At 39.1% G+C, this 27,289-nt stretch overlaps 3 protein-coding genes across 5 annotated transcripts in view; 2 read left to right on the top strand and 1 right to left on the bottom strand.

Moving 5' to 3' along the window:
- Window positions 1–14,555, top strand: part of dpp6a (dipeptidyl-peptidase 6a) — a 474,464-nt gene extending 459,909 nt beyond the window's left edge. For all 3 annotated transcript variants that reach the window (XM_052114879.1, XM_052114878.1, XM_052114877.1), the window contains 4 exons: window positions 7,678–7,736; window positions 7,822–7,894; window positions 7,979–8,052; window positions 11,766–14,555. In XM_052114879.1, the coding sequence (XP_051970839.1) occupies window positions 7,678–7,736; window positions 7,822–7,894; window positions 7,979–8,052; window positions 11,766–11,915 (356 nt within the window). In that variant the 3' untranslated portion in view covers window positions 11,916–14,555. The remainder of the gene's footprint in view (window positions 1–7,677; window positions 7,737–7,821; window positions 7,895–7,978; window positions 8,053–11,765) is intronic.
- A 5,219-nt stretch (window positions 14,556–19,774) lies between these two features.
- Window positions 19,775–23,029, bottom strand: LOC127634727 (threonine synthase-like 1). The gene is made up of 2 exons (XM_052114391.1): window positions 22,947–23,029; window positions 19,775–22,236 (listed from the first exon to the last, which is right to left on the bottom strand). Exon 2 carries the CDS (start codon window positions 22,212–22,214, stop codon window positions 20,010–20,012), a length of 2,205 nt encoding a protein of 734 aa, XP_051970351.1. The 5' UTR covers window positions 22,215–22,236; window positions 22,947–23,029; the 3' UTR covers window positions 19,775–20,009.
- A 101-nt stretch (window positions 23,030–23,130) lies between these two features.
- On the top strand, window positions 23,131–26,163 carry enkur (enkurin, TRPC channel interacting protein). Its single transcript, XM_052114392.1, has 5 exons — window positions 23,131–23,458; window positions 24,497–24,642; window positions 24,855–25,087; window positions 25,561–25,707; window positions 25,834–26,163. The coding sequence occupies exons 1-5, from the start codon at window positions 23,379–23,381 to the stop codon at window positions 26,005–26,007; spliced, it is 780 nt and encodes a 259-aa protein (XP_051970352.1). The 5' UTR covers window positions 23,131–23,378; the 3' UTR covers window positions 26,008–26,163.
- The last annotated feature ends 1,126 nt before the right edge of the window (window positions 26,164–27,289 follow it).

Here is a 27,289-nt window from a genome sequence, read left to right as displayed (position 1 = left end):
AGGAGTATTTTACCCAATGGAGCCTTTTGTGTCGCTGTACCCTATTATCACTCAGTAATGTAAACAATGAAGAGATGAATAAATGATTTATCAGAAATGATATCCTCCGCTGGACTGGCGACCTGTCCAGGGTGTCCCCCGCCTTTCGCCCAATGTTAGCTGGGATAGGCTCCAGCCCCCCGCGACCCTGTACACAGGATAAGCGGTTGACGATGGATGGATGGATGGATATCCTTTGCTGGTTGTGAAGGATTGTGTTCATCAACTGACAGACGGTTTTTCCAGACATATTTACCGTAATTTCCGGATTATTGAGCGCACCTGAATATAAGCCGCACCCACTGATTTTTAAATAAAATATTATTTTGAACATAAATAAGCCGCACCTGTCTATAAGCCGCAGGTGCCTACCGGTACATTGAAACAAATTAACTTTACACAGGCTTTAACGAAACACGGCTTGTAACAAAAATAAATAGGCTTTAACGAAACACGGTGTGGCAGCGGGGGCGTGGTCAAGCGCCCGTCCGGGAGAGAAAGCGGTAAGGGCGCTTACACCTGAGCTAAATTATGTCTAACACCGGTGTCTAATTTCAGTAAGCATGGGGAGAGCGGCATTAAAAGGCAGCAGCCACAGAGCTGAGAGAGTGACACACGTCAGTCTAGTGTTGTCGCATAGAAGAATTGAGAAACTTTATAAAATTGATTGTAAACATTGCTGTGGCCATTAAAAGCCTTACCTGGAACGTCAAGTGCCCTGCTGAAAACTGTCACACTGGTGCCCGCGTGACAGTTTTCCCAAGAAGGACACGTGAAGCAGGGCACTTGAAATTAGACACCGGTGTTAGACATAATTTAGCGCAGGTGTAAGCGCCCTTACAGCTTTTCTCTCCCGGACGGGTGCTTGACCACGCCCCCGCTGCCACACACGGCTTGTAATAAAACATTTGCAGGAAACAGTAGCCTACCAAGAAAGTCATTGGTCACTATCTTCCTCGTCCTGTGCACTGAAACCACTGAAGTCATCTCCTTCGGTGTCGGAGTTGAATAGCAGATTTAGTTGTCTTTTTGCACTGAGTCAATTCCTCACGCTGCTGTTTCCAACGTCTTATCATCGACTCATTAAGACCAAGCTCCCGTGCAGCAGCCAGATCAATCGCCTTCAACTTGAAAGCAGCATCATATGCGTTTCTCCATGTCTTTGCCATGGTGAGGGTGACAAAATTACTACCGTAATCAGAATGATGGGAAGTTTGAGCGCTTCGATTTAATCTAAACAGTAAACAAAAAAGTTGTTTTGACCTTAACCCGTTCGGCAATTTCATTGGTCTAATGAAAGCTTCACGCCGGCAAAAAACTGAGCACGTCACAGAATGTTTTTTTTTTTTTTTTTTTAATAAAATTTGAAAGCGGGAAAAATCCATATATTAGCCGCGTCATTGTATAAGCCGCGAGGTTCAAAGCGTGGGAAAAAAGTTGCGGCTTATAGTCCGGAAATTACGGTAACACAGTTCTTAAACAGAGTGGTGGTGGTGTAGTGGTCTAAAGCACATAACTGGTAATCTGTTAATCAGAAGGTTACTGGTTCGAGCCCCACAGCCACCACCATTGTGTCAGCTTGAGCAAGGCACTTAAATCCAGGTTGCTCTGGGAGGATTGTCCCTGTAATAAGGCTCTTATTATTCTGCCAAATGCATGAATGTAAATGTAAACAAGCCTCTGTTCTGTCCGAAGTCGACCACCATTATTCCAGTGCCAAAAAAATCTCCAGTGTTGTGCCTGAATGACTACCGCCCTGTAGCGCTTACTTCCATTGCTATGAAGTGCTTTGAACAGCTGGTCATGGCACACATCAAAGCCACCATCCCAACAACTCTAGACCCTCATCAGTAAACCTACAGACAAAAGCACTCAACAGATGATGCCATAGCAACCACTATCCATCTTGCACTTAGTCACCTGGAAAATAAAGACTCCACTGTCAGAATGCTCTTCCTGGATTTTAGTTTAGCATTCAACACCATCATCCCCTGGACACTTACCAATAAACTAAATCTCATCTTGGATTGAACACATCATTCTGCAACTGGGTCCTAGACAGGCCTCATGTCGTCAAACACCATACCAGTACTTCTCAACATAATTAACACCTGTGCTCCACAAGGCTGTATACTGAGCTCACTACTCTACACCGTTCTTACCCATGACAGCAAACACAAGAAGAGTCACATCATTACTGTTGTGAATGATACCTCAGTAATTGGGCTCATCTACAATTAGGGCTGGGCGATAAAACATATAGATATATATTGCGATAAAGAAAATCCACGATAAGCTTTTGAGGAATTTTCTATATTTACTGCGTGTCGCTAAAACACAAGCTGTTCGGCTTTCTCAGGCTGCGTTTCCACTGGGGCGGACGAAATCTGCTCAAAGGTGTTCACACCGCTCCGCACCGCTGGCAATCCTCATTGTCTTTCATAGGAATGAATTGAAAACGCTCTCAGCTTCACTCACAATGCGCCAGTGGTAACGTAGGGTCAGACTGGATAGCTAGCTGCCTTGCTAACAAGACTTCATGACAACGGTTGCGCCCTCTCATCATCTCTAGTGAAGAGCACGACAGAACAACAGTGATGTGGACAACAGCTCTGATCTTTCTGCGCTGTAATCTTGAATATTGTTCTCTAGCACCAAACATGCATCGTTTCTACCCTGTACCGCTCCGCACGCGTCGCCTCTTTTCCCTGCATGTGTGTAGACATGAAGTGCTGCATGAGTTAACGTGGTTTCAAAGCACCTTTTAGACCAAAACATTTTTCCCTTCTAAATTTATCTTTATTAATCAGCATGTTACGAGCCTTTAATAATAAACAAATCCATTTCTGTTCTAATTTTGTGAAAATGAATTAGATGTCTGGAATGGATCTAATTTACTAGTTGTTAGACTAGTCTCTCACTTTAATGAAAATATACAAGTGTTTTTTACATTTACATTTTTTTTTTTTTTTTTAAGTTCTCTCGGGACACCCCTGAACCCACATTCAGCATCATTCCACAGTCACAAGAGCTTCTATGCCCCATACTTTGGTATCTGAATCTAAAGAAATATACAAAATATTTCATTTTAATATTTCAATATTTCAGACTCTGTTACTATGCTTCAGAACAAACAGATGATCTTTTAACATTCATTTTCAATTGATAAGTGGTAAAAGACAGTAAAATTGGTGAAAGATCCCACAGACCCCACTGCTTTGGCCGTCTCTGGACCCCCTGTGCAGTTTTGTAGAGACTATTTTGACTGTTTAGAATTAATCTTTTCTTATTTTCTTCCGTCAACTTTGAAATATAAAAAGAAAGTACAATGTGTAAATGTATATCGTGATAAATATCGATATCGAACAATATGAAAAACATTATCATGATAAACATTTTGGCCATATCGCCCAGCCCGATCTACAATAGTTTTAAGAGGTGAGGCAGCTCGAGGGCTGGTGCATGAAAATCAATCTCTCACTTAACATCAGCAAGACAAGACTGTCAGACTTCAGACTGTGGAAACAACACACAGCATCAAATTCCTGGCCGCACAGTACATGTTTCTGATGACCTCTCATGGACCATATACTCCTCCACCTTGGTGAAGAAGGCACAATGCCATCCCTCCTTGGTAAAACAGCTTCATGCCATCCCAGATGACTTTCTTCTGCAAAACACAAATGAAACTTATTAGAAGAATATCTCAGCTCTGTAGGTCCATACAATGCAAGTGAATGGTGATCAGACCTTTGTAGTTCCAAAAAATGACTTTAAGGAAAAATAAAAGTAATTATATGACTCCAGTGTTTTAATCCTTGTCTTCAGAAGTGTTATAATAGGTGTGGGTGAGAAACAGATCAATATTAAGTCTTTTTTGTATACTCTAAATTAGTGCTGTCAGTAGATACAATTTTTTTTATATGTGATTAATCTTATTTTTATAGTTAATCTCGATTAATCGCAGGTTTCAAAAATGTTGAAGTTTGACATTTTCGTATCAAAAAGCATATATTTCCATTTTAGGGAAGAAAGCAAAACATTATGTAACAATATGATGGTTTATTAACATTTTCCAAACAAAGCCTTCTGCAGTATAAAGATAGGATAAAGATAGCTGTAAAATAGCACCAATTCAAGAAACATTAAACGTTTCCCAAAGTCTAAGTGGGAGTTTGACATATTGAAAGAAACATAGTTTGCATATTCATTGCAATGAGCATTAAATCTCTTAAACTCTCATCCTCCACTATATTAATCAACTGGTAGCCTGCGGCTATCCACGTTCCTACAGCAACCATGAAGCTGCGTTCATGATATGGGTCAGAGCATCAATGCCAGCGTTATACGCCGCTTTGAACTCCACGCTTGCAGACAAAAATGTCACATTCTGCATTTTGGTGATAGTTAAGACTTGACCTGCCTCTGTGGTAAATAAAACGCCCTTTACATAGGTCCTATCTTGGCTCTTTTGTACATCAAATAGCATTAAGAGTTCCTCTCTCCACCTCCATCATTTCAAGGAAGCACTGTTGTATGTGTTAATGTCCGGAGGCGTTACACTGACGGACACATTACCAAGGTTCAGCCCTCCCAAGAAGTGCTGGTTAATGCTGTATTAATGGTCAATGTGTTAATTGCGATTAGGAAAAATTTACGTGTTGAACTTTTTTAATTAATCGCATGTTTTAAAACATTAACGACGAAAGCACTACTCTAAATCTTCACTTTTTGGAGCTACAAAGTTCTGGTTTCCATTCACTGCATTGTATGGACATACATATCTGAAAGATTCTTCCAAAAAACTTTATTTGAGATTAGAAGATGAAAGAAAGCAATACACATCTGGGATATGGGAGAGAATTTACTGGAAGTTGAGTAAATGATTAGAGAATTTTTATTTTTGGATAAACTATCCCTTTAAGAGAGCTGGCCTGAAAACTCCCATTTTCTTTAACTTCTAAATGTGTCATTGAGTGTGTACTGACAAACTTCATCATTGTCTTGTATGGGAATTGTTCTGTCACAGACAGAAAAGCCCTGCAGCGGATAGTTAAAACTGCACAGCCCATCACTGGGACCCTCCTCCCTATGATAGAGGACATCTATTTTGTACGGTGCAGAAAGAAGGCCATTGCCATCAGGATGGACCCTACATACCCGTCACATGGCTTCATGTTCATTCCTCTACCATCAGGTCAGAGGATGAGGAGCATTTACACCGAGACTACCAGACTGAAGAACAGCTTCTCTCCCCAGGCAACAATCCGGTCTGACTGCTCACACACATAACTGACACACTTACTTACATTTATATTTAGTAATTTTTTAGTAGACAATTTTATTCAAAGCAACTTAAAAATGAGGAACATATCAAGCAATTTGTCATACAAAAGTAAACAGCATCTGCGGTATCGCATTGCCAAGTTCTCACGGTGGCTGATGTAGTAAAGATGCTAGCACAAAAGAAAGAGACAGACAAGCATATCTTTTTTATTGTTAAATATTAAGTGCATTTAATGTGGATTGGTGAAGTGCTCGTGGAACAGATGTGTTTTCAGCTGTTTCTTGAAAGCTGAGATCGTATCAGCAGATTGTGTGGAGGTTGGAAGCTCATTCCACCACAGAGGAACAGAGAGTGAACGATCATGAAATGGACTTTGTGCATCTTTGCGACGGAACCATCAGGCGGTGCTCCTTAATTGACAGCAGAGAGCAGGTTGGGACATAGACCTGGAGGTTCCATCGGCTGTCCTGAGGGCCATAGTCAAAGCCTTGAATTTGATAGGGGCAGCTACTGGCAGCCAGTGGAGTGAAATCAAGAGTGGAGTAACGTGAACCCTTTTTGGCTGATTGAAGACCAGACGGACTGCAGCATTCTGGACCATCTGCAGTGGCTTAATCGTGCTAGCTTGGAGGCCGGCCAATGGGGCATTGCAGTAGTCCAGTCTTAAGATTACCAGGAGTTGTGTAGCATATTCTGACAGGAAAGGCCTTATTTTCCTGATGTTGTAAAGCGTGAACCTGCAAGACTGGGCCGTTGTTGAGACATTGGCAGTGAAGTTATTAAACAAATCTGAACTTTATGTTTGTAGGTTTTTAATGATGGCAACTCCTTACTAGATACTTCATATGTGTCCACGTTTCATACATTCATTTACATACACACATTTTCATAGATTTTTCTTAAATAAGTAAAAAAAAAAAAACATCCCCTTTTCTCCCAATTTGGAGTGCCCAATTCCCACTACTTGGTGGCGCAGTTACTCACCTCAATCTGGGTGGTGGAGGACGAGTCTCAGTTGCCTTCAGTTCTGAGACAGTCAATCCGCACATCTTATCACATGGCTCGTCATGCACGACACCGCAGAGTCTCCCAGCACGTGGAGGCTCATGCTACTCTCCGCGAACCACACACCCCATTGAGAGCGAGAACCACTAATCACGACCACGAGGAGGTTACACCATGTGACTCTACCCTCCCTAGCAACCGGGCCAATTTGGTTGCTTAGGAGACCTGGCTGGAGTCACTCAGCACACCCTGGATTCGAACTCGCAACTCCAGGGGTAGAAGTCAGCATCAATACTCACTGAGCTATCCAGGCCCCATTAAAAAGCACTATTAAGCATTTGAGGTATTGAACATGTGAGGTAAAATGACTCCCTATTTGGCAGGTATTACAAGAAAATAACCCTTTTATGCATGTTTTTTTTTTTATAACCACATATCAATTTAAATTTGTAAATGATTTATTAGTAATTAATGAACCTCTTTGAAAACCATAAACAATGGGAACATCAATGTAACATGTTATCAGTCTTTGAATCAATTCAAATGTGTTCACCTTTCCCATGTGGTGCTACTGATAACACGTTTCATGTGCAATGTCCACGACACTGGTTCTTGTTGCATGGTATTTATGTTAACTGAGGAGTTATCAGTTAATATTCTTGCCCCATTGCAAAAAATCATCAGATGTGATGCAACCACCAATGACTTGTTAGAGTCATGTACTAAAAATAATTGTTTGATTATTTCATATTTTATTAAACTAGATTAATTGATAAATTGTTTATTTGACTTAATTAAAGAGATGTTTTCCCCTTCTTTTAGAATTATATGAAACATTAAATTATTATGTATGCCGGTCCATTAAAATTGTGAATTTTAAAGAAGAAGGGCATGAAGTCTTTTGACCATGACAGATCATGTTTATTTGTGAAATGGCTTAGACTGCTATAATAACTCCCATCTAATGTCTGTTTACATAGAGCAGTGTGTATGCCCACTGTTGAGGGTTGAGGATGAGAGACCAAACCAACAGCTGTTCCTGTATCTTCCTGTCTGTGCATGTGACAGTGCATCCCATCAGTATTCTGATAGCAGGGCCTGCACTCAGACAATAAGAGGAAAAGAAGAATGAATAATATGGCATGTGTGTTCATCACAAACAATATGCCACGTCTTAAAGTGCAGACAGCACAGAAACATGCTCATAAGTCACTCCGTGTGTTAGAGAGTATTGTGAACTGGCTGTGCTATGCAGATATTCTTATCAGAGGAAATGCTCAGAAATGAACTCAACCAGTGAAAATTGTCATTTTTGAGAGATACTGTTCTTTATTTCCTGTGTTCAGCGTCAGCTTTCTCAGAGAGATATCTGGGTCCTCCCAAGCCTGATCGGAGAGCATACGAGGTACATCTCCTGCAATTTACAGTCTGTATATTCTATTTGTAGTTTACAGACAATACTTCCAATATGATCTTTAATATTTCTGCAGATGGCCAACCTCGCATACAGAGCGTCCCAGTTCATTGATAAGAAGTTTTTAATCATTCATCCTACCGCAGATGGTGGGTCCACTCCTCACTTCTTACAGTGCCTTTTAAATCTAAATACTGCTGTTAATTAACACGCATCTTTCATTTACTTTATAGAAAAGGTCCACTTTCAGCACACAGCCAAATTCATTTCCAGGTTAATCAGCGAGAGAGCAAATTACACTCTGCAGGTAAGTACGCAACTGCCCTCTTTTTTCTGGGTAGGGTTGCACCAGTGAGCAACTGAGTGCAGTTTGTAACTCACATGGTTGCACTTTTTCTGCGTAACACAAGATTTAGGTTGTAAGTAATAAACTTTGGTAGGTTGCACCAGTCTTTTCAGCCTCATTGTTATTCACGTAAAATCTACCCTGTAATCAAGAAGTAGTGTAGAGCAGCTGTGCATATCATAGACTGTCAACATCTGATAAATCAAATTTCCATTCATTATATACACTAAACTGGAAATGCATTAAACAATCATGAAATGTATAGATTTAAAGAATGTTATTTTTTATGTATATTTAATATATGTTAATATGTCAGTAATAAATAATCAGTAATTGTATGCCAAAATGAATCAGGGGCAATAATTAAAAACTAATAGAAATGAGACTTTTCTTTCATTTATATTTTTGGTGAAATCTAACATGCAAATGTAGTTGTCCGTATAGCCAGCAGAAATCCAGAGCACATTTGGAGGCTTCTCTCTAGTAAACAAGTGTAAATTGTCAACATTGGTTTATACTTTATGTCTAAAGGATTGAAGTCAGACAGTTATTCTTATTTAGACAGTTATTTTGGATTGGAGGCTTCCACTTTTTTTTGAAGTTTACTGGTGCTACATACTAATATTTTATTGTGTGCACATCGTAACTTAGTGCCCATTGACATTACAGCCAGGCCAAGTTCTGATTTATGTTCGGCTGGTGCCTCCACCAGACCCTGGATTGTCAGTAGTTTGGAAGTTTGCCCCATTATACCCATCAGTTATATTTCTGATAACAAGTAACCCAGTATTCCTCTGTGAGACTGCCTCTTTGTACATCCTGTAGACCCTGAGTGTGAAGATCCAGATATAGTTCATTAAAGGTGTGTGAGGTCAGGGGGATGTGGGTACTGAGCCCCTCTAAACATCCAGAGCTCTGAGCAGCTTCTGCCAGCAGAGGGATTAGACACGCACTCATTAAAACATTATACAGGCCACTCTCATGAGAACACACTGTATAATCCCATTATATTTCCTCTCGGCTTTCTGCACCATAATAGATTGCTATTAATTGCTGTTCATTGAATGACTCTGAATTGATTAGGGGAGATCTTCATCAGGAACACTATGATTGTTACTTTGGCAAGCTGCTGTTCTCAATTTATCATCTGTTAGGAAGGGTTAGGACTGCCACACACAAACATTGCATTATTTCAGTAGGTTAATGCTTCTTTTAATGGCAGCAGTTTATCACTGTAGCAAGAAAACCAGTTGTTCACTCATTTTTTTCAACCCTGCCTCGTAGAATCATGTTATAGCAGTATATATAGATTTCTGCAAAACGATTTATTCTTGGCTCGTTGTACATATCATGGCAGTTTCCTGCTGAGATTAACTTTAGAGGCGCTACAACAACAATGACTTTTATCCACTTCACACAAATCACGAGTAAATCATCAGATTATCAGTTCATAAAGAGTTCATTAGAACCCCGTTCCTCACACAATGCTATCTTATGTCATCTAAACACTTTTACTATATAGCGGGGGTCGGCAACCTTTTTGACATGGAGCGCCATTGATTATTTTCCTTGCCAGTGGCTGTGCCCACGAAAGTGCTTCATATTTCACGAAACCTGCATATTTGTACAAAATGAGATCTGCTTTTTTTGATTAGTGATCATGAAATTGTGTGAAATGTGAAATATTTATGTCATACATTTTTCAAAGTTGTTATAACTAGCACGCAAGCAACAGCGAGAGAGGAGCAGGCTGTTTTATTTACTGTATATGGAGTCCCTCACACCTGCATGCTAATCTACATCTTGATGTAATCCTTCCTCTGATTACGCGGTGTGTTTTCATGAGCTGAATGGGAAGTTAAACTAATAAAGTGTGACGAGTCTCCAGTATACCCAACAGACTCGTGCAGTGCGTGCAAATTCACACATCACGAGCCAATCAGTTCAGGCAGTACTTCTCTTATGGTGAATCGTGCGAGTAAACGCGCCCGCAAAATCCTAACTCTCTATTTCCAGGTATAATTTATATTTTCAATTAGACTCAGATTTCTGAACTCCACGATGTGTGTTTATATTTACTCTTTTAATCGTTTTATGTAGTTATGAGAGTGACCATCACTGTTGTTTAAAGAGCTTGTGAATTGAGATGAAAATCTCCTGGTGGTGTCTTCTTATTTACAGTGCATCACGTGATGTTCTGAAAGCAAAAAACAAACAAATGAAACACAGATGGTTGGGTGTCATCTGCTCAAACTCAAACAAATGAATTGTGTGCTGTGCCACCGGCTCGTGATGCACGAATGGTCTGCACGTTCTGTGCAGTCTCATCACACTTTAACTTTTTGTTTAGCCTCCCATACTACTCAAGAAAATGCTGCTTGATCACGAAAAGGGATTACATCAAGATGTAGGTTGGAATGCAGATGCGAGGAACTTTATATACTCCTCTCTCGCTATTGCTTGCATGCCAGTGATTACCCCTCCACGTGCCAAAGGTTGCCGACCCCTGCTAGAGTGTAAACAGAGACTTGTAAAGTGATACATTTTAACGTTTGCATTACATAACCAACCACAATTATAAGCTTGTTCAAGTGTGATCATATTGTGCAGTAGCTCAACTGATTGAGTGTTGCACTTGTACCCCACTAAATGAGTGGGGTACAAGTCCTGAAGAGCACGCACCATAGAAGAAGCACCACAAAATGACGTGCAAATGTTTTTCATCTCACGTTTGCTTTTTCTGAACTATCGGTTTGGTTTATGTTTAAGGTTTAGGGTAGAGAGGTATGTTTGTTTTATTTAAAACTCGAAAGAGCAACTCGCTTTTAGCGCCACACAGTGGACATTTCATCTCAGAACTGCCGCAATACTTGTAAACAACCAAGTTCATCTTACAAAAATGTCGCTACAGTCACAGAATTTTCATGAGATCTGGCTGTGTTTTTTTGTATGTTTTTCTACCAAAACCACATATGATATATATCATATGGTTCACTTTTCCAAATTGGCCAAATAGCTTTAATTACATTTGTATAATATTTTAAAGATAAATGTGTATAAACAAAACCGCCCTCCCTACCCTAAACTGTAACCTAACCGATAGTGTCATAAAAATAAATTGTGAGATGAAAATCTCAGTTGCTGAAGCAACCATGTCATTTTGTGGTGCTTGTATGACACTTTCGGCTCACCTGTCGACTTCAGAACACCACAAGTGCAACACTCTATCAGTTGAGCCACAGCACAATTTGATCACACTGAAACAAGCTTGTAAATATAGTTAGTTAAGTAATGCAAATGTTAAAATCATCTTACAAGCCATGCACAATATATTTAAAGTGTTTAGATGTCTTAAAATAGTACTGTGTGAGGAACAGGGTGAAAAGTGAGTGTTCATGAACTGATAATCTGCCGTTGCACGAGCCACGTAAAAATCTTTTTGCTGAAATGTAGGTATAGTAATGTGATTCTCTAAGACCAGGTTGCGCAAACATGCCCAGTGGCTTTCATACCTATTGCAAATCATATTCTGGAATCCACATGAATCATATCCCAGACGTAGGTGCAAGTCCTCAAGTTTGGAAAATATCTTTATAGCGACCAAACAAATGCAATGTTCTAGACTAGCAGTAATGATATTGAGCTTATAATCATGTCATTGTGTCCTTCATTAGATCTACCCAGATGAAGGTCACTTCATTCACAAGGAGGGAACGCGGCAGCACCTCAGTCAGTCGCTGGTCAACTTCTTTGAGGAGTGTTTCCGGCTCCCGGAGCTTGTGTTCGAGGAGGCGATGGAGGAGGAGAGCGAAGAGGAGGGTTAGTCCACTTCAACCATGACGCCCAAGTTCAAAGCCAGCTCTTTTTGCCACATAATATGCAACTCATAGTTTTCAGCCCTCCTGTTTTCAGTTTGTTCAGTCAACGGCCCCTCCACGCCTCGTGGTGTCGCATGCTGACTCTGAAACTCCCCTTCAGGTGCTCCTCACAATCCATCAACCCTCTTCAGACTGCAGTCGTGCAGTACGGCGTGGCATTTGGCTGGCGCTACATCATCCCTCTCAACCTGGCAGGCCAGTTATGAGCTTCTGAGGGTGTTGTGAAGACGTTTCTGGCCTGTCCATCACGTTGACGGATGAGAGGGTGATGGGCTTTGAATCCCGATTGCTGTGAAACTCACAGGAGACTGAGAACATCTGGAGTTGCAACAGCGAGACTAATGGGTCATTTGGTGTTCGATTCAAATAGATATTTGATGTTTTGGGAATTGCGGGGGGTTGTTGTCGGGGAAATGTGTCATTTGTGCTTCAAACGATCTTCTCATGTCCAGTTGTGCTCGTGTCTGGTGTTTTCAGTGTTCAAGCGTGTCACAGTCTTGGAAATCTTATAGCCTCAAGTGTGTATTTAGATGGTGTTAATTCATGGTGAAAACTTCATCAAGCAGAAGGGGAGCAGAAGCAATGATTATCATTATTCTCGGAGACCATGACAGTTTGAAACGACTGTTGACACCACATCTCAGTGTGTGTTTGGTCTGTCAGTACTGAAAAAAGCACACTATCTTGTTTTAGTCACTGTGCCTTACTATGGAAGCGAACAGTCTTTACTGTACGAGGAGCCTCCGTATAAATACCACGAGTCATTCAAGGCTTACGATTGATTGACTAAAATCATGTCTGTACTTCAATTCAAAAACAAAATGCATTATTGACTGTGATAGCATTATGATGACTCTGTTATTAGTAAATTATGTTTTTAACACTCTTGTTTTGTGCATGTGTGAGCTAGCATTGTTTTACCGCCAACAAAAACAAACTTGCTCGGCATCCCGCTAATAGTGGCTTTCCATCCACTATAAGGATCAAGTAATGGAGCATGAAATTAAAATGTATAATTTCAACATTACCTCAGTATTAAACTAAAACCCCTTTGAGGGTTTAGAGACACTTTGTATTTCATGTTGATACGTGCCCAAAAAATCTGTACATAAAGGATTAATGAGTTGGTTTAAAGAATAGTTTGCACAAAAATGAAGTTCACTCACCCTCATGTTGTTCAAGCCTCGTATGACTTTCGATCTTCCATGGAGAAAAAAGGGTGTATTCTGAAAAATCTTCATGTTGCTCTTTAAATACATTGAAAGAATATAATGACCAGGGATTGCTCCAAGCAGGACTAAAAACACCAAAAAAGGAAAAACAGTGTAGTTCAAATGACTTTTATATTCCAAATCTTCAGAATTTTAAACAATTGCTTGGTGTGAGAAACAAAATTAAGTCATTTATTTAACTAAATTAACTTAAATGTACATACAGTGTACAATATGTGCATATATATATATATATATACAATGCATTAAACATGAGTTGAGCCAGGTTTTACCACCAATAATGCACTAGGCATTGGTTTTTCTTGCATGTCACGTAAAAAATCTTGACATCAAATTTTGCACATGCATGAATGAGATTTGAGAAAGAAGTTTTGGGGGTTTTTTTGCATCTAAACTCAAGTTCTAGTCTTTTCATCACTTCAGAAAACGTAGAATATAGCACACAAGATGTAAAAAATACATATATATATGGTGCTTTTTGTTTGTTTGGTTTTTTTTTGGAGCTCAACAGCATCCATCCCCATTCACTTTCATTGTATGGAAAAAGCAACATTTAAATTTGTCCTAACATCTCTTTTGGAGTTTTGTGTAAGAATTTAAGTCATATGAAACAACATGAGGGTAAGTGAATTATTCCTTTCACGTTTGAGCAATACAGTACTGTGCAAATGTTTCTCATTACAGGAGTGGCCAACTAATTGCAGTTTGCTCATTTTCATTATTTAAGTCATTATAGTCATTTATGGTATTTTTATGTGTGTTTGTCTCAGTGCTTTGCACAGTACTGTTTATTAACAGTTTATCAGCTGTAACTTTTGCATATTAAAGCTCTGGAGGATGAAATATGTTTTGTTTGAATGAAATGTTCATGTTTAGTCTTGATGCATTCATAGTGCATGTTAAAAAAAAAACATTTGCAACAAACTTTATTTTTTAAAACTGGTCAAACGTGTGCATAGTATTTTTGACGGCTTGAATGTTCTTTATTGACCTGCATATCATTTCCAGTAGTTTTGTAGGTGAGATCTCAGTCTTGTCTGCTTGATGTATAAATGTTACTCAAATATCATTTAAGTCTCTGAATATCTGAGTGTTACTTGTACATAAAGCATTTGAAGGTGTTTTGTTCTCCTGTATAGAGGGTGGTGGAGGTCACAGTTACAACGAACTGAATGTGCACAATGAAAAATAATCACATGGGACAAAGTGTATGATGGGATTACCATATAATGACTGGGAAAGAGTAGACATATTGTGACAACTGTCAGAAAACAAACTATTTTATCATCACCTTTGTTATCATTTGTTTTGATCCTCACTAAAGGACAAATCCATAAGTAACCAAAATAAATTGAAAGCCTTCATTGGTACTGTCCCAATGTCTTGCTTGATAACAGTGAATTAAGTTAAGGGATAAAACACTTAGGGGGTCTGGGTATCTCGATGAGTATTGATGCTGACTATCACCCCTGCAGTCACGAGTTTGAATCCAGGACGTGCTGAGTGACTCCAGCCAGGTCTCCTAAGCAACCCAATTATCCCGGTTGCTAGGGAGGGTCGAGTCATATGGGGTAACCTCCTCCTGGTCGTGATTAGTGGTTCTCGCTCTCAATGGGGCATGTGGTAAGTTTTCGCAGAGAATAGCATGAGCCTCCACATGCTGTGAGTCTCTACAGTGTCATGCACAATGAGCCACATGATAAGATACACGGATTGACGGTCTCAGAAGAGGAGGCAACCGAAGACGTTGTTTCAAGAAATGGTTGTTTCTTCAACTTCGGCCACTTTTAGCACAGACTTCTAAAACATTTTCACACTTTCATTTATTTAATTTGTCTACAAACAATGTCCAACAGTGTTTGTACATCCATAACAGTTTGATGTCATTTTTGTCATTGAAATTCCCACCATTGTGTCATTTCCAGCACATCTCAAATTCTGTATTGTGTTTAATAGATTTCTGTGCTGGAAATGATGCTGATGGAAATATCATTTTTAAAGAATACTTTACCCAAAAAAGAAAATTCTCTCATTATTCACTTATTCTAATGCCATCCCAGATGTGTATGAGTTTCTTTCTTCAGCAGAACACAAATGAAGATTTTTAGGAGAAGACAGATCTCTGTCAGGTCTTTATAATAGAAGTAAACTGGTGCCAGCACTTTGACAGTCAAAAAGTCACATTTAGGCAGTATAAAAATAATCCACACGACTCCGGTCGATCAATGAATGTATTCTGAAGCAAATCGATCTGTTTGTGTAAAAAATAAATAGATAATTAAAATGTTTTTAACTTTAAATTGTTGCTTCCATCCAGGGCTTTGATGTAGTTTGAAATGGCCAAACTCTCGTGTGACGTTCGTTCTTCGGTTGTAAATAGGCTTGTTCGAGATGCAGAACGGCTCGCCTTGAAAGAAGACGAGAGAACACGGCTGCAGTCGGGAGGGGTGAAATATGTGCTGTCAAGTCGGACAATTCTCACATCTCTTAGATCAGACTGCTTTGAGATCAAAGGCAGATATCACGGGATTCACGTTCATGTGCTGTTGCTGATAAAGTGGATATCGTTTAAATTCTGTTGCTTTAAAATGAAAATAAATATGATGAAAAAGAAACTCAATGCACTTGTTATTTTATTTCGACACTAAGACGTGTCTTTCCATCCATTTTTAGTTTAATAAAGACACTTATCTTGTATGTTTCAGAAATATGATCAAAATCACATATACCCAGTGGTGCTTCTGGCTTACTTGGTGCCCTATGCAAGATCCGACGTGGCACCCCCCTTAACTTCCCACCCCTACCTGTGTTAACAACTTTTCTTACAGAACTATGGTTTAACACAAAGTATATAAAAAGGATAGTTCACCCAAAAATGAAAATGCTCTCATCATTTACTCAAGCCATCCCAGATGTGTATGACATTCCTTCTTCTGCTGAACACAAATGAAGGTTTTAGAGGAATATTTCAGCTCTGTAGGTCCATACAATGCAAGTAAATGTTGGCCAGAACTTAAAGCTACAAAAGACCAGGTTAATGAATGAAGCTACAAAAATCACATAAAGGCAGCATAAAAGTAATCCATAAGACTCCAGTGGTTTAATCCATGTCTTCAGAAGTGATATCATATGTGTGGGTGAGATACAGATCAATATTTAAGTAATTTCTTTACTCTATATCTCCACTTTCACATCTTAAATGTGCATGTTTAGTTTCACTTTCAGATCAGAAAATGTAAACAGACATTTAAAGTAAAAAGGGATTATCAATCTATTTCTCACCCACACCTATCATATCATTTCTAAAGACATGGATTTAACACTGGAGTCTTATGGATTACTTTTATGCTGCATTTAAGTGCTTTTTGGAGCTTCAAAGTTCACATTCACTTGCATTGTATGGACCTACAGAGCTGAAATATTCTTCTAAAAATCTTCATTTGCATTTTGCAAAAGAAAGCAAGCCATGTTTCCGGAATGGTATGAGGGTGAATAAACGATGAGAGTATTTTTAGGTATGACAAGACAATGAATATAGAAATGATGTGTTGGGTAAATTACTTTCAAAAAAAGTAATCCACTACTGATTACTAATTACATTTTTGGAAAATTGAAAATAGATTACTTTACTAATTACTTAATTTGGAAAGTAATTAGATTACTATATACTTTAATTTGAAGTTACTTTCTGCAACAAATCAAACCTGTGAAAATAACACAGTTGTGGCACTAATAGCTCTTTTAGTACTTTAATATTCACTGAAATATTAACCAAATTACAGCAATTATGACAAAGACAGCAACTTGGCTAAAGAGATCTGAACTTAACTGTCTTATCTCAAATATGCTGTTGTAGTATCTTCTGGTGTGTGTGTGTGTGTGTGTGTGTCTCCACTCTCTACAACCTTCTTAGCTGTTTGTGGCATGTATGTGTACAGTAAGCTTGTTTACTTGTGTTGGTGTGAAAGACAGAAAAGAATACTAATGAACTGAAAACATTTCTGAAAATCCATTTGCAGACAGTTTGATAGTAAACCATTGTATATTTGAATGCTTGTTGATTCTTTTTGGTGTGAATATACAGGTCTGCTTGTGTGTTGCATCATGCGTGTGTATGTTTGCATGTACAGTATGTCTGTTTGTGCATGTACATGTGCAGCATGTGTGTGTTTACACAACTTTACAGCGAGTGGTTATTTCTTCCTCCCTGCTTGTGCTCAGACGAACTGAGTGTCCTTTATCACTCGTGCATCCTTAATGCTATAGTATTGTGTTTGTGTTTTATTGTGTACAGTACATAAAGAACATAAAAGTGCCGTTTGCTTAATGACGTCTTATAAAGACAATGTTTCCACCTTGTGAGCGATATATCCCTCTGTCAGATGGGAACGAGCGCTGTTTTCTGGCAGCTGCAGAGGGACACCCGAGGGAGGCGCGTGAGGATGGGGTAGAGCGTGGAGATTTGAGAAGGATTTGTCTCCGGCCCAGCCTTGCGTGCCTCTCTCCTCCAGCCAGAGCCGGGAGCACACTGACACAGAGCTCACTGAGATTGATGGTGAGAGCATGAAAACTTGAAACGCTTCACTTTCGTTTTCAATTTGAATAAACAACTACACAATGCTGCATCCATAGTAACACCTCTCACTCATCTGCCGTCGCCTCAGTACATGTCCTCAATGCCGTGGTGGTGTGATAGAGTGCATGCAATAAATGTGTAATCCAAGTAACAATTTTATTCATGTATGTAACTGTAATAATATTACTTATTTTAGTTAAGTAAAGCGTTACATTACTGCGTAACCGCAAAATGTAATCATGTTGCAGTAACGCGTTACTTTGTATCATGTACATTATATACACTGAACTTAAATTGCACAATTAAATTATTGTCAATGAATAAAAAAAATGGCAGAATACTTACAGATTTCTGCTTGTGGTTGTGACGAGGAGGAGGGCGACTTTGATAGATCAGGTGCCCTGTCGTGCCACCCCAGGTCCTGCCTATATCACCTATGCCAGGATCCTCTACTGCATACAGAGATGCAACTGTCAGAGTGTTGGGAATATTCACATATCATTTTTGCACATAAAACATGATATCAGAGATTTAAAAAAAATATGAAGAAAATGAAATATCATGGTTGTTTAAGCCAATGAGCATTAAGCTGTGACATCAGTTCCCATCATTTCCCATCATACCTTTAGTCTGCACAGTCGGGGGAGAGCAACTGCACCACCTGGCACGGCCGCCTCTATATTGCAAGAGTTTTTTTTGCATACTTCAGCATGACATCAGCCAGCCATTATTCTCAAAACAAATGGCTTCGGGCTGTACATCAGAGCAAGTCGGACCACTCTCAGACATATTTCTAACCGGAATGCACGACGCGGTTATCACCGGTGATTTCAATCAGATCATCTCGAACAAGCCTAATAAAAGCTGATTCTGAATTTTGCTGTGAACTTGCTGACGCGCTTACGTCACGCAACAGCTACGTGATGCAACAACTGCTGGCAGAAAGCGCTTTTAAAAAGTTAAAAAATGTTTTAATTATCTATTTATTTTTTACACAAACAGATCGATTTGCTTCAGAATACATTCATTGATCGACCGGAGTCGTGTGGATTATTTTTATGCTGCCTAAATGTGACTTTTTGACTGTCAAAGTGCTGGCACCAGTTTACTTCTATTATAAAGACCTGACAGAGATCTGTCTTCTCCTAAAAATCTTCATTTGTGTTCTGCTGAAGAAAGAAACTCATACACATCTGGGATGGCATGAGGATGAGTAAATGATGAGAGAATTAACATTTTTAAATAAAATAGTTGACTCCTTTGTTTTGCTAATGTTAATTTCACAGTTAGCATTTTATGTATCCTAAATATACACAATTACATTTTATTTTCACTTTTTGCATAATTTGAAAAAATAAAGCTTGATTGGAAAAAACTAATTCTCATATCTGATATTTACATTAAATTTGGTTTCTTCAAACATCACTTGTCTGATATTTAATCTTAAACATGCTCTTCACTGACACTTTTGTCCACTTGTTTAGCAAGTACACAAACTTTTGAAAAAGTTTATTGGGGCAAAAGTTTTGGTGTGATGGAAATGACGCCACAGCTGTGGGACAGTCGAATTTTCTGAGAAATTCTAATTTTCACACAAATATTGAAATGGTTTATATTCAATTCACTCTTTGTTAAGATTATCATAGTTTTAAACATGTGATTTATATTTTTATAATGGAGTTAAAATCCCTGTTAAAATCAATTTAAAAATCAACCCCTGGGACATGAAATAACCCAATGTTAAAGAAACACTCATATAATGTAGATAGTATGTAAATGTATGTATGCAATGAATATGCAGATTACCTTCTTTGCCAAAATCTGCTGTATACTCAAGGCACATTGCATGGGATACTATATCCCACAATGTAATGTGCTTTATTAACTTCCATTCTCATTTGATTGGACTGATAACCATTTTTATTGCAGAGACTGGACGCCACTCATAGAATTAAAAATGCAAGTAATGAGTTCATTTTACAACAATGTAACATCCAACTGTTTGAATTGTTTATTGTTGCATTGTTTCTCATACTACTTGAAATAATAAGATGTATATAAAACTGTATTGCACAGTATTTCAATCTGAACATTGTGACACTAGCAGAACTGCACTGTAAAAATATATGACACTGCAATCATGCCTCTGTGTGCAAAGAATTGCATGAACTGATGAACAGTTTCTTGACATACATCTCCATCTATAGGATATTCACAGTATTGCGGATCTCACTAAACTTTCAGAAATGAGTCTTGTATCATAGTTTCTACTTCATCTGCAAGCATACTAAAATCAGCTGGGCACACTTTATGCAGATGATTTCCACTGTTTCTTAAACACTTCAGCAGAGCGTCATGCATCTGTTCTCGTCCTCCAATGATGCAGAGTTTCTCTAACTGCTTAACAGGGTCCTGTGGGATATCTGGACACTGGAGAGCTTTTAAGACAGCTGGGGCAAACTTCCCATGGTGTGCAGTGGAGCATATCACAAGCGGGCAGGTTTTGTCATGCAAATGGTCGGCGACCACTTTGCCAACTGCTGTGTGAGTGTCCATAATGTAGCCTGTTCTTGCATGCACCTCACAAATAGCCTGCAAACAGTCGACCTCTGAGGACCAACCTGCTTGAACTTCCAGATGAATCTTCTGCCGTAAATCCTCTGGTACTTTAAAGAACTGATCTCTTTCTAGATTCAAGAACAGATCTCTGACAAGACCCCCATCCCCATCGGACACATAATGGATAAATCTCTCAAGATTCGAAGACATGAGGATATCTATGGCAGGAGAGTTTGAAACAAGCAACTTCCTGCCGCTGAGATCGTATTTGCCGCTAGCGATAAAGTCGGATACAACGCAGTTTTGATTGGATGCACAGATCACCTTCCGTATTGGAATTCCCATTTGTTTTGCGTACAAGGCTGACATGGCATTGCCAAAGTTTCCAGTTGGGATGCACACATCAATGGGATCACCAAACTTCAGCACTCGATTTCGAAGCAGGTCCAGGTACGCTGAACAGTGGTACACCACCTGTGGCAGCAGTCGAGCCCAGTTTATTGAGTTTGCCGTGCTAAGAACCGTGGCATATTCAACTGCTATGTGTCCCGTCAAGCTTGAGTCCCCAAACATTCGCTTAATGGTCCTCTGGCAGAAATCAAAATCGGACAAGATGCTGGCAGACCTGGCATTGCTGTCTTGAAACCCGGTCATCTGTAGCTTCTGAATTTCGCTCACGCCCTTCTCTGGAAAGAACACAAGTACACCGATCCTCTCACGGTCACAGTCTTTGAGATTCCTGAAGCCATTCAACACTGCGCTTCCGGTGTCCCCAGATGTTGCGACAAGAATGAGGTAGTTGCACATCTGCGGAAGGCAGTGTGCAAAAAGTTGTGGCATTAGTTGCAGAGCAAGGTCTTTGAAAGACGCAGTGGGGCCGTGGAAAAGTTCAAGAATATACTGATTCTCGGTTAGGTGTTTAAGAGGTACAACTGATTGACTAGCGAAGTTTCGCCCATAGGCACGATGCACCATTGCACTCAAATCTACAGCAGACACATCCATTGGATGGATACAGTTTTCCAATATGGTCAAAGCTCTGCTAGCATATGGCAAGTCGGCGATTCTCAACCACACAGAAGGTTCCAGTTTGGGAAATCCTTTCTTTGGTACGTAAAGTCCTCCATCTGGTGCAAGACCCTCTACAACAACATCACTAAAGAACTTGGGGTCACTTGTTGCAACATCATTTTTACTTGACTCAAGGCTTCTTGTTGAGACAAACGTCTCTGATTCTGAGTCCTCATACCTACTGAGAGTCCTCAGAACTTTATCGGCCACTTCCTCAACAGAGTCTCCAGTCCCACAAAGCACTCGAGCATCCAGCCATTTCTCATAAAACTGTTTCCTGTACTGTAATATCTCTCGCATAGAAACACCAGTGTCCTGACCAACGATTCTGTTCAACTTCATTCTGGAGAGCCTTAACAAAATATCCTCTATATCCACATCCAGATACACGACCAGTCCAGAGCGCTTCAGATGCTGCATGGCGTCCATATGCAGTGGATTGGAGCCAGTCAGTGAAATGACACTTTCTGTCGCAGTGAAGTTGCAGACTGCTTGACCTTCTTCTTCAATGAAACGCTCTCCACCCACCTCAAAGAGCTTCTCTGACACACTCATACTCCATGTTTTTTCAAGAACGTCATCATCAATATCAATAACAGGCATCCCTAACATGTGTCCCACAATCTTCCCCACACAGGTCTTCCCTGCTCCAGGAGGACCCATCAGGAGAATGTTTCTCTCATGATGTTTAGAGATTTTACTAGATAGCCATGCTTTAGTGAAGTATGAAGAAGAACCTAGTGGAGCAAATAATAGGCAAGTCTTCAGCCTTTCCACTTTAGCCAACAACTTGCTGAAAGGGATCATCTTAGGGAAAAGATCATAGATTCTGGAAAACAGTAATATTTTACAGTATTAAAACAATATCAGTATATTTGACTGCTGCAGCACTAAAGTTCAAGATATGTAAATATTATAATCTATTACATTTATTCTGTCAGCCTAACCAATGTTCTGTAATATGGATGGTTTGTATTATAAAACACTAAGTACATATGTTTTGCAGTTTATATCTATCTATCTATATATAACATTTTCCCCCAATTTGAGAAAGTAAATGTGGAAACTCAAACTGTTTTTACTATAAGCTGTGACTTGTAGATGAACAATAAGGTTATAAATACTATTGTATTGTGTTGATACATTTGATATATGTATATATATATATATATTACATTTTCTATTTTGAGAAAAATAAATTCATGAATTATCTGTCGGTCTATATAAAGTACATTAGGCATTTATGTTGGTGTTTATACAGTAGCTTAGGTGCACGTACAACATTCATACATTGATATTTCCAAAAAGGCTAACACTTTATTTTACATTGTCCGCGTTACACATATTACTTGTTGCTATTATTAATAACTAAAGTAATAACTATATATAAGTACAGGCAGCTCTATAAAATAATTAAACAGTTAATGTATGTAGTTCACTAGCATAACTCGGTAATTACTGTACATATGTAATTACACAGTAACACAGAAAATAAAGAATGATCGCAAACAGTTTATAAGTTGAAACTGATAGGTTCACCTAAAGCACAGCGTTTATATGATAGTTCTGTTGAGATCGAGACAACACACTTGTGCTCACAGCATATGTAATCAAAGCGCGTCAGTACGGCAACTGCACGAGGACACTTCCCGTTTTCGTGCTGAACTCAAACTCTGGCTCTCATTGGCCTGACGTTTCCTGATAATAAATCAATGATGTTAATTTCTTTTGGAATGTAATTTCAAGTTATACATTTTAACATCTGACATTAAGAAACCATGTGCAGAGTAAAACAAAATAAGAGGTAATCTGTTTACTGTTGTGTTGCTAGACAGCGGTTGTCATAGAGACGTATGGCAAACAGCACGGACTTCATCGGCCCTCACACTGCTCATAAAACACAGCCTGAAAACAACTGTTGTTTGATTCGTTCTCGCTATTTTGTGTAATTTGTGTTCTGTATCAGCCACCATGGGCGACACCATCTATCCTCCAGAGAGCATCTATAACCTCATTCCCAGAGAAGAGGAGAAAACCACGAAACCTCCCAGGTACAACATCAAACTGCGTGATCAAATGAGATAACAGGCCACAATAAGATGATCGTATGATAAATCATTTTCTCCACTGTCATTTATCACCTATCTGTTCAGCTCTATCATCTTTTATAAAGACGTTTTGTAAACTGTTCTCAATTCACTGTCATTGTCTGGTTCTGATGAATCTCAAAAAGCATTGCATTTCATTTATATAGATAGAAATACACACAGTGCCATGCAAAAGTTTGGGCACCCCTGGTCAAAATTTCTGTTGCTGTGAATAGTTAAGTGAGTAGTAGATGGACTGATCTTCAGAAGGCATAAAGTTAAAGATTAATGGGCACCCCAAGAGTCAGAAGAGCAGTGCATGCAAGACAGCCCAAGAATCTCACAGAACTAGAAGTCTATTGCAAGGAAATGGGCAAAAATCCCTCAAACAAGAATTGAAAGACATTTAGCTGGCTACAAAAAGCTTTTACAAGCTGTGATACTTGCATGGGGTGTTACTAAGTACTGACCATGCAGGGTGCCCACATTTTAGCTTTGGGCCCTTTTCTTTTTTGTTATTTTGAAACTGTAAAATATTAAAGAAATGTGTCATCTTATGCCTTTTGGAAATTAGGCCATCTTTTGCTCGCTTAGCTATTCACAGAAACAGACATTTTGATCGGGGTGCCTAAACTTTTGCATTCCACTGTGTATATATATATTTCCTTTTGTTTTATGAAGATTAAGAAATATCTCTGGACTAGTAGCTACTAATTACTAGAAGCCTACTGATTATAATTAGAATGTAATGAGAACCATAATTTAAGATAATTCTATTATTATTACAATTAAATTCAAAAGTACATCCATTCCAGATTCATTGATGAGAATGTGGGTGTTTCAATTTACGTAATTTTCATAAAAATAATGTCACAATGCAAAAACAAAAAAAAATCTACTGGTCTTTTTGCAATATACACAGTCAGTGTGTGTGGGTGTGTGTGTATATATATATATTCTTTTTTTGGACCAGACATGTTTTTGTACCTAATTTATTTTCAGGTACATGTCAAAGTTCAGAGAGCAGGTGAAACTGGAGAAAGAGTTGAATAAAGCCTCTAATAAAACTATGGGATCAGCAAAAGTGGACGTGCCGTCTCCACAGAAGTATCTGCTGAAGCACTCCAAGGAACCCAAACTCCCTGAGAGTATGTGTCCTGCCTTTAATGTTTATTTCAGAAGTTCTGGACAATTTAATATTAAATATGGACTTTTTCAAAATGTATGTGAACTAGGTGATAGATGAGGTTCTTAGTTTTGAAATCACATTTGGCAATTTAATATGCAAAGGCTATAAAGATCTCAAGTAATTGTCCTATTTTTAAAACTAACTTTGACTAATTTATTTGTATTGTTTCAGAGAAACCATTTAAATATGAAGATGATGAACTACACAGTAAACCAGCAGTACCTGCAAGAACTGACAAGCCACTCATGGGTATCCATTCCAACAAAAACTTTATTAAAACCAACGCTGTTGAGAATATCATGGCACTCCCAAAGAAACCACTGCCAGTTTGTGCTGATACCAAGAAAGGAGACAAACAACTCCTGGAGAAATCTGGGCTCATCCCAAAATACATAAAGAAGAAGGTAACAGCTCCATTGCGGGATTAAATATATCAAGACATCCATAGGACTTGTGCACTGTATTCCAAGTCTTCTTTGGGTGAACAATCCTTTTTAATTTGGATAAATGTCTATGTCCGGAATGGAATATTAATCTTCTGCAGTATATGCTGCCAGCTATATTTTTAAATAGTATGTAAAATAGTACAGTATGCAATGTGCAATGATAAACAATGCAAACTGTAGTATAAAACATTGTTTGCATTTTTATCCTATTCATTTCTCTCTGCATGGAATACCAGGATGACCTACTACTTTTGCCAAAGTCTTCAGTGTACAACAGAATACATTGCCCAAAATGCTGTATAATCCAAAATAGGATAAATAATGCAAATGATGTCGCTACTGGTTGGAGGAGTGTTTATTGTTGCATATTGAGTACATTCCAACAGTAGTTTGAATAGGCCATTTCATCCTGGTTGTGGTGTGTTTCTCAGGACTATGGTCAAACTCCAGAGTATCTGCTCCAGCGCAGAGAGGAGGTGAGGAGAGCTCAGGAGGAGTATGACAGTTATGTGAAGGAGCGCATGAGAGAAGGGGCCATGAAACAGCTCTCTGAGGAAGAACGCTTCAACATCCTGCAGGTAAACTCATAGAAATCAACTGTGACCCCTTCATGCATAATTGTCTCCTGCATGTGTTTGATTTATTACTCCACTATTATCCAGTTGCGTTGGATAAAATAATCTGCTAAATGAATCTTTTCACAGACTCTGAAGAAGAACTGGGATGATATTCATCATCAGTACCAGGGTCTTTCTGTTGTCACAGATACGACACCCAAAAAATACAGGAAGGAGCGTCTGGAGTTGGAGATGAAGCAGCTGGAGAAAGACATTGATCTGATTGAGCGACACAAGACCGTCTACATCGCTAATAACTGAGTGTGATTTTTGTTAACAACATTTGAAACGTGCAGAACTGCCCCAGTCTTTTTGCTTATCTCCTCTTGTGGTCCTTCAGAAACAAATGGCAACCGTTTTGCTCCCTCCAGTTACAAGGTTAAACAAGTAAATGTGAGTATAATAAAGATCAGGTTAGATGAACTGCATGGTCTCTGAGCATTTTCTTTTAAGTCATTATTGCTAAACTTGGTGTTGGCTTTGTGCTCATAATACTGCACAAACCCTTTGTTGTTATTGTTGTTGGCTGTGCAAATGTTAATATCTCACTTTAACCCACTGTGCAAACACCATAAACAGTTTACTGCTGATCTAAGGAGGAGAAATATGATCACTTGCTAGTAATTCATTTTGTTTTTGTTATTAGTGGTGTTTGCTTAGGAAAGCATCACAATACTTTAGCTCATACATAGAATTAGGAATTTGAACAAACCCTCAGTATTACTCCTGCACTGTTTGTCTTACAGACATAAATGTTACCACCCAGAACACCCTAGCAACTGCAAAAAACACTCAGAATACCTTAGTTGTTAGTTACCACCTGAAAACACACTGGCAACCACCCATTATGCCCTAACAATTGTTACACACACTCAAAACACATTAGTAACCATCCAGGACACCCTAACAACTGCAAAAACTCCATTGCAACACCCAGGCAAACACCCAGAACAACAATTGCTACATACACTCAGAACACATTAGCAGCTGCATAGACACACACTGGCAACCACCCGGACACACTCTCAACTGCAAAAATCGCATAGCAACACCCTGACAACCACCCAGAACACCCTAACAATTGCTACATACACTCAGAATACATTAGCAACCACATATAAGCATCATGGCAACCACCTGGAATACCCTAGCAACTGCAAAGAAAGCACTCAGAACATCTTAGCAACACCCAGGCAACCACTCCTAACACCCAAGGAACTGACATAAACACTCAGAACACCTTTGCAACTGACAGAAACACCCAAAACGCCTTAGTAAATACATAGCAACACCCTGACAAGCACTCAGAACACCCTAACAACTGCTACAAACATTCAGAACACTTAGCAACCACGTAGCAATACCTTTACAATGACCCAGATTACTCTAACTACAGCTAAAACACTAAAGCAGCAGCTAAAACAATCAAAACATCTTAGCAACACTTTAGCAACTGCTAAAAACACTCAGAACACTTTAGCTACTGCATAGAAACACCATGGCAACCACCCAAGTCACCCCAGCAACTGCTACAAACACTCAG

The sequence above is a fragment of the Xyrauchen texanus genome, chromosome 42 (assembly GCF_025860055.1).
Source record: "Xyrauchen texanus isolate HMW12.3.18 chromosome 42, RBS_HiC_50CHRs, whole genome shotgun sequence".
NCBI classification, from domain to species: domain Eukaryota; kingdom Metazoa; phylum Chordata; class Actinopteri; order Cypriniformes; family Catostomidae; genus Xyrauchen; species Xyrauchen texanus.
Note: the sequence above shows the minus strand (reverse complement) of the source record. Positions and strands in the feature narration are given on the sequence as shown.